General features: G+C 40.8%; 1 protein-coding gene across 1 annotated transcript; it reads right to left on the bottom strand.

Annotated features, from left to right (window-relative positions):
* Nucleotides 1–1,544: 1,544 nt before the first annotated feature.
* Nucleotides 1,545–4,450, bottom strand: psmg2 (proteasome (prosome, macropain) assembly chaperone 2). The gene is made up of 7 exons (XM_040021341.1): nt 4,233–4,450; nt 3,256–3,427; nt 2,901–2,959; nt 2,679–2,797; nt 2,412–2,591; nt 2,037–2,157; nt 1,545–1,937 (listed from the first exon to the last, which is right to left on the bottom strand). Exons 1-7 carry the CDS (start codon nt 4,287–4,289, stop codon nt 1,857–1,859), a joined length of 789 nt encoding a protein of 262 aa, XP_039877275.1. The 5' UTR covers nt 4,290–4,450; the 3' UTR covers nt 1,545–1,856.
* Nucleotides 4,451–7,827: the final 3,377 nt, after the last annotated feature.

Raw genomic sequence — 7,827 nt, 5'->3', positions numbered from 1 at the left:
AGAGCTATACAACAGAAAAAAACCAGTTTAAAATAGTTGTGTTTGTCCATGAACAATTTATTGTGTTCAAATTTTATTCTATGTTGTATTTTGTTGGTTTACTTCCATGGCATCTTATAATCTTCTATCTAATTTCAGGATGTGAGAGAATCCTAAAATTTAGGATAAGAAATATTGTCAGTATTAAAATATTTGAATTAAAAACCTGAATTAAAACTATATAGAAAACAAAATGCAGCTTCTTGCTTAAGAAATGGGACGACTAATAAAAACAAGACTTGGAAGTGGGCGTGGTCAGCACCAGAAGCAGTCTGAACTGCTGATGACAGGACAGTTTTGACTGTCTCATTGTTGCAGCAGATTCATCAGACCAGGAAATATACTTCCAAATTTATTCTATTGTTTAGTTTTGAAGCCTCAGTTTCCTGTTCTTAGCTGACTGGAGTGGCACCCAGCGTGGTTTGCACTTCTGCATATCTCGTTTGTAACCAGTAATTCTGAGTTACTACTGATTTCCTGTCAGCTCAAAGCAGTCCTCTGCTTCTCCTCTGACACCAACAAGGTATCCAGAAAATCAATTTCTCTGGAAACTCTGGAGATGGCTATGTGGGAAAATCCCAGCAGATCAGCAGTTTGTGAAATACTCTGACCAGCACGTCAAACAACCACATTCACCAGTGGCTTAAATGATTTTTCTTCCTCATTCTGAGGCTTGTTTTGAACTTTAGCATGTCATCTCAAGCATGTCTACATGCTTAAATGCACTGAGTTGCTGCCGTGTGATTGATTGATTCGATTATTAGAACAATTGAAAAGGTATAACTACAAAAACAGGTGAGTATCTTTTGTACCCTGACAAAAATAACCAAAACAATATTACTTTTTCTCTTTTTCAATGTGGTCAATTATGCCTATCAAATAAACATTAAGTGGCTTGTGTGTACATATTTAATACCTTATTTATGCCTAAATGGCACTTAGTAGAGTGCTTTTATTACAAAAAATGTTTTGAACTCCTTAAATCTGCCCCTGATGAATACCCCCATATTAATTTAAAAAGATATAATTAAAAGTAATAACTTGAAAAATCATTAGCAGTAAAAACTGAACTGAAATGAGCAAACAAAAGTGTGAAAATGAAACTGAAAACAAATCCAAGATACAAAACTATACTAGGAATCCTCAACTGCTTATACACCATTTTATTTAATGTCCTCAGTTCAAATTTACTTGTTTCTTTCAAATTATTCAGATCCAGGACTTTATTTTATTGCTCTCCCTTAAAAAAAATCTCTGCTGTCAGCAGGACATTCCTTTCCCACAAATGGTCTACACACAGAAAATGATTCAGACTGAAAGGAAAACCACAAAACGGCTTGAATCGGAGCGTTGTGCTGTTGTTACCATTATAGGTTGTAGAAAAGAATCAAATTACAGAGAGGTGGGACTGCCAGGAATACAGCATGGAGCCTGGCCAACCACTTTCAGTTAAGTGGGTGGAGGCTTAATCCAGTGATCCACAATCAAGATGAATTCACACCACATTTCTGTAGCAACTTTTTATTAGAAAAACATTTTTTTTAAACCAGGAAATAGCAGTCCAGAAGTGAATGTTTGGGTCACATCCTGTATTTGTACATTTTATTTTGTTATGTTTGAGTTATTTAAGATACATTTCCAAGACAGAGGAGGTTTATGTGGGCAATTTCCATCTTTCTATATGTCAGCGCTGCCATCAGTCACCGGGTTTGACCCCAGTCGAGAGTTTGCTGAGGTCTGAAAACGACAATATGTGGAGCAAACGTCTTGCATTAAACACAAATTATAGAGGGTAAAAAACTAAAACACTATACATATCAGAACAGTGCAGGCGGGATGCCGTTTCCAAACAGGAGACTCCAGGAAGTTGGGATCTTCCATTTGTTGGGCTGTTTGCTCTGAAAGGAGAATTGGAGAACAATTATTCTCCTCACAGTGACATTACCACTCCTCTGAAACTTTAGGTTGCTTTAATGCTGCGCCGTGGTGTCACTTACATTATCGTCCAGCAGATGGAGCCAGTTGTTGAGGTGGTTCGCCAGAGCGAAGGCATCGGGGATGTTGTCGCCTTCTGAACAGAAGAGCAGCAGCACAGCCAGCGGGAGGTCCTCTTTGCAACTGTGCAGCACACGTGATCACACAAACACAAATAATATTAACAAGGAAGTCTTACTGAGGCGTTTCAACATACTGAAAAAGTGTCTGAACACACAGCAGACACCTACAGCTGCCTTTATTGTGATTTATATTGGAATAATTATTAAACTGTAACAGTGACCCATGCTCTTACACACAAAAATAAAAATGATTTTAAAACCAGCTCCCTGTGTTTTTGATGATCTTTTGTCTACCTGCAGGTCTCCCGTCCCTACCTGTCTGTGTAAAGTCCTTTGGTGATGCCTCCTCCGGGGATGCAGAGGCGTGGTTCCGTGTTTCCGTCTGTGAGTCCGGGGAAGGCCGGGACTCGCTCCATTTCCCTCCAGCCCAGCTCCTTCAAAGCGTCCGCGCTCCCTTTCAGCAGGGACGGCGTGACCAGGTACCTCAAAGGAGTGCTAGCAGAGACACGTGTTTGTTGAGCAGACATGATTGAAAAATGCAAAAGTGAAGAAATAAGGCGATGGCGTTGCAAGCGTATTTACCCCTGCAGCTGCTGGTCATCTCTCTGGTAGGCGTGGCTGCTGGAGAGGACGACAGTCCTGGAGAAGCCGCTGGATTTGATCCAGGACACGAGCAGCTGACGAAACTTTTTGGTCTTTGACTGCAGTTTAAACAAAGGTAGAACAAAAGAAAACAACAATAGGCATACAGTATGAAGGGAACTCAGAGAATGAACTGACGTCATACTGATGACTGATTGTTACCTGAAGAATTGGTGCTCTGATCTGAAGGACCGCCAGCTTCAGTTCTGCTGCTGCGTAAACTGTGGATTACAGAGGGTTACTTTTCTTTTGACTTCACAGCAGCTGCAGACAAAACTGCTGATCACCTGACTGATGGTTGACAACAACAGGACTAATGTCAACTAATAAGACACGGTGCTGATTAAAAACAATCAGAAGATCACAGTTGGGATAGCGGACATCCCAGCGGACAGCAGGAAAGAGACAGTAGACTCGAAGGGAACATTTCTGAGTTGTTTTGTTTTTGTTTTTAATTTCTGATCAGAAATGTCGACATCTCTGTGTTAGACAGGCACCAGCAGTGACCCAACTGTACCTTCAGCAGGAGTGTGCAGCTCCTCGCCATCTTCTTTGCTGCTGGCATACGGGTTGTTCCCGGCCATCGGGATGAGACAGTCAGTGTGTATGTGGCCCACCCTACTCATGTTCAGAGTGGACACGATGAGATCCACGGCCAGCTGACCCACGTTACCTACAGCCACCGCAGGCTGGAGGAGGAAAGAGGGAGAGAAGTAACAAAAGTAAAGAGAAGGCGAGAATCGTTTTAATCACTTTTTCCTTTTCCTGAGCACATTTTAGTTGTGCAAAACATCTGATAAAGAAAAACATGCGTTAGAGAGGTCCAGTTTTTACTAGGCCTCTAAGTTTTTTTTTCAAGTTTTAGGACAGTTGCATTTTTTTTTGTAGTTTTATTGCACTGTGCAAGTTTAAAGTCACCCCTTATTTCTTTATATTTTGCAATAACAATGGAAAACAGGTGCAACAAATTGTTCAAACATACATGGAAATACAGCAGGCAAAAACAAATTTGTACTATTATTCTTTAACATTTTCCATAGATTTAACTAAAACAATGGGAATAAACGTTGCCATGCATTATCGTGACAGGATGCGCGTAGTGTCATGTGTCATTCATTCATCCCTTGAGTTAGGTGTCTTTTATGAGCTTGAATGATTCACAGGTAAATATTTAGTGGCTTGACACACAAAAAGACTGCTCTGAAAATACAAAGAAATAAGGGCTGGCTCAAGACTGTGCCTCTGCGCCCCTCCACAGTGGATTTTAAATCAATAAGGCTGTAACCGTGGCGCAAACACCCAGCTTGAATCCAAGGGGTTTAACAGGACTTTTGCATTACACGTGTAGGAATTAAAGGTATTTTTATACACAGCCAGTTTCTTGGATGAAAATCACATTAGTGAAGCTTTTGTTTTTCCCTGGTGATTACACGAGTCTCATATGAAAGCATGAAGCAGGAACTGATGGGAGGATTATTTTCGTCCGTCACTCACCATGACGAGGGTAAAATCTCTGAAGGAGAGTGCTGAGCTCTGCGAGGAGATAAACATGGTGCTGTTCAGCCAGCAGGCACACACGACCCTACAAGCCTCCAGATAAACAAACTAAATTAAAAGTTAGACGTCTAGATTACAATCCCAAGGCAACTTTCGCTTCTATTTTCATTCCTCGCGTTGTGGACCTGCTCGGCTCTGTGTCGACTGTTGATGACGGTTTCAGTACCACACGGGGATGCCTAAGTTAAATGTTACAGTGACGCTTTGTTTGTTTTTTAATAGTTTTAAGTAGACTTCTTTAACAAGCATCCACAGATTTGTTTAAAGCTCCAAGTGTTTTTTACTTACTGTCATTTAAAGTGGTGTTTTATGTGTTTCTATTACGATCAGGCATGTTAACGGTCAGACTGTAGCTCTGCAAAGATTTACTGCGCGTTAGAGATCCTCAACTCTGTTGCCTCAACTGTGCTGTGTTCATTTATCTATCGATACATACATCCATAGATCCATCCATCCACCCATCCGTCCGTCCCTCCTTCTGTCCTTATATGTACTATTGTATGTGTGGTAAAAACATACATAATTTATTTACACTCGGCAGAATTGCACATATAAATATATATACATGCTTCACAGAAGCATCAGGAGTCAGCTGGTGTTCATTCACGCTTCCTTTCATTTTTATTCTATTTTTATTTCTCTTTAAATGAAGGATGCCTTCAAGGATGTGGTAAAGGGATAATATATTCCTCTCCAGCTTGTTGTGCTTAAAGTAAGATTAAAGGTGGTGTAGAAGATGAAAATTGCATAACAATCAGACATGTAAGTTACTAAAGAGAAACAGCTTTAATTAGTCAGTTTGCAACAGGTCAGTAACATGGTTGGGCATAAAAAGAGCACCTTAGAGTGGCCGAATGTCTCAGAAGTAAAGATAGCCAGAGGGTCAACAATCAAGTTTACAAATTCTGGAACAATTTTAGAATAATGTTCCTGAATGTAAACTTTATGAAGATTTTGAGAATCTGTAGGAATCTCTGGGCGCAACAGACAAGGCTGAAAAATCGATACAGGATGTCCGTCATCTGTGGGCATGGCGTTAAAAGCAGGCCTGATTCTATCATGGATATCCCTACATCTGTCACAGGGTGGAAGTAATTTTAATCTTTTATTCTGTGAGTTTCACGGTGTCTGCATGCTTTTATTTTGAAAGTGAACTACTTCCAGCCCACATCTCCCCAATTAAAATAATGTCTTCTCTGGGCTAAAGCCAATTTAAACTGAACTGAGGCAAAGTGAAAAACTGTTCTATGGTCAGAGGAGACAAGATTTGAAATCTTTAAAGTCAGATGTGGTAAACAAATTATGAAACCAACTGAAGAAGATTTCAATGTAAGGGTCTTCAAGCAGCTTTTTAAACTTTTTTAATGTGTCCGAAACAAGCAGAGCATCATTTAAAACACAACTTAATGATTCTGTTTACACTGTATGCAAGAAGCCATTAACCCTGAGTACCCCACATGTAAGAGTTCATCATTATTATTATGTGATGTACCGCTCTGGCTGCAGAGCGTGGGTGTCTTCAGAGACATATTACCTGGGTAAAGGTTCAGGATGAGTCACATCTAAAGCTGCTGCTCGAATTTCTCCAGACTGCAGAGCTTTGACTAAAGCATCCTGATCAACAACCAGACCTGAAACATGAAAAGTCACAAAATCAGACTGAAAGCTCAGAGACTGGTGAGGACTCGCAGTCACAGTATCCTCATCTCTGCTGACATTGACCAGGGTTGCAGTGGGTTTCATGAGGGACAGCTCCCTGTGGCTGATCAGGCCTTTGGTTTCAGGGGAAAGGTTGACAACGAGCACAACAAAGTCGGCCTCCCTCAGCAGGTCATCCATGTTCTCACAGTAACTCGCCCCCACTGACTGCTCATCTTCAACTCTCCTGAACAATACACACACACACACACAATCACAAATGTACAATAAACACTGTATTAACGTCAGATTTAAAATTGGGATATTTAATATATATTTAAACAGCATCAAGTCAGTTAAATTTCCGGTATATTGATCAGTTGAGTAGCAGAGGGAGTTTAATCAGTATCAAATGCTTTGGTGATGATAAAAATTAACACCAGGTGCACTAAAGTGGCAACAATGAGACAAACCTTAAAGCAGGAATTGGTTTTACAGGTGGAGGCTAGTGACATTTTTCTCTCTTCTTCTTTTCAAACTGTTTTGACCCTAGTTTTGCATTTGGCTAGGCTCAGTGTCACTACTGGTATCATGATGCCTGGACCCTACAAAGGCTGCACTAGTAGTCCAAGTCCTCCAGCATGGCACGCCAATACTTGCCAGAAGATTTGCTTCCAGCACAGTCTCAAGAGCATGAAGGAGCTTCCAGGAGACAGGCAGTTACTGTAGGAGAGCTGGAAAGTCCTTAACTCATCAGCTGGACTGGTATTGGCCTCTTAGTGCAAGGAGGAGCCTGATAAGCATTGCCTGAGCTATAAAATAACCTCCAGCAGGCCACTGGTGAGAATGTCTCTGACTAAACAATCAGAAACAGACTTCTTTAGGGGGTTCTGAGGGCCCGACATCCTGGCCCTGTGCTCACTGGAGCCTGGTTAACATATGCAATTGAATACCAGAATTGGCAGGTCCATGGTGGGCGCCCTGTGCTTCACACTGAGATCTGATTTAATTTTGTGTTAAAGTGTTCCTTTAATTCTTTTGAATAGTGTGTATTCATTTCACTATAGCAGGATATTTTTGATCAGTTATTACAGAATTTTCTGTCACATAAACTCATAAACTGTCCAAACTGTGCTTACCTTCTGTTTCTGTTGTGATACAGGATCTTCATATCAAACCCTTTGCTTCTCCGAGTAATTCTGTATCCGATGTGTCCCATTCCGATGATCCCCAGAGTCGACCCGGTGACTTCGACTCCCATCAGGTTTTGTGGTATACTGGTAGTATTGGGGTCAACAGCTATTTGGTGACCTATGAGAAACATTTTTCTGCTTGTAATAAGGTTGCAGAAAAGCAACCTTATTACATTATTACCACTAGCGGCCCAGCAAATTTTAGGGTTGCAGTTATGCTGCAGTAGGTCTAAACTGCTGGGGGATTCCCGTTATGCACTGAGTTTTTCTTCTTCAGTCAACTTTTTCACTCGTATTCTGTTTATACACCTCTCTACATTCAATTATTTAATTATTATTAATCTCTGGCTCTCGTCCACAGTGTGTCTTTATTCGGTCTTCCTCCCTTAATCCCAACCAGTTGCGGATTAAGGGAGCCGCCCCTCCCCGAGCCTGGTTATTCTTCTTGTTGAAAAGGAGTTCTTCCTTCCCACTGTCTCCAAAGCACTTGCACATATGGGGGCCATATGCTTGTTGGGGTTTTCTCTGTTTTCTTTCTTTTTTTCATTGTAGGGTCTTTACCTTACAATATAAAGCACCTTGAGGCAACGGTTGTTGTGATTTGGCGCTATATAATTTTAACATTAAGTTATAAAAATTGAATTGAATTAGGCAACACAATGGCCTCAGTAAAAGAAAGAAATGAGTTCCAATAGTGACCA

This window comes from Simochromis diagramma, unplaced genomic scaffold (genome assembly GCF_900408965.1).
Source record: "Simochromis diagramma unplaced genomic scaffold, fSimDia1.1 OVJJ01000753.1, whole genome shotgun sequence".
In the NCBI taxonomy this organism is placed as follows: domain Eukaryota; kingdom Metazoa; phylum Chordata; class Actinopteri; order Cichliformes; family Cichlidae; genus Simochromis; species Simochromis diagramma.
Note: the sequence above shows the minus strand (reverse complement) of the source record. Positions and strands in the feature narration are given on the sequence as shown.

Excerpts from the sequence above, each read along its gene's own strand:
- psmg2 (XM_040021341.1), bottom strand. The coding sequence starts at position 4,289 with ATGTTTATCTCCTCGCAGAGCTCAGCACTCTCCTTCAGAGATTTTACC. Across the intron at positions 2,960-3,255 it reads GCTGCACACTCCTGCTGAAG|TTTACGCAGCAGCAGAACTG; the intron begins GTACAGTTGGGT and ends TGTAATCCACAG. Across the intron at positions 2,158-2,411 it reads AAAGGACTTTACACAGACAG|TTGCAAAGAGGACCTCCCGC; the intron begins GTAGGGACGGGA and ends TGTGCTGCACAG.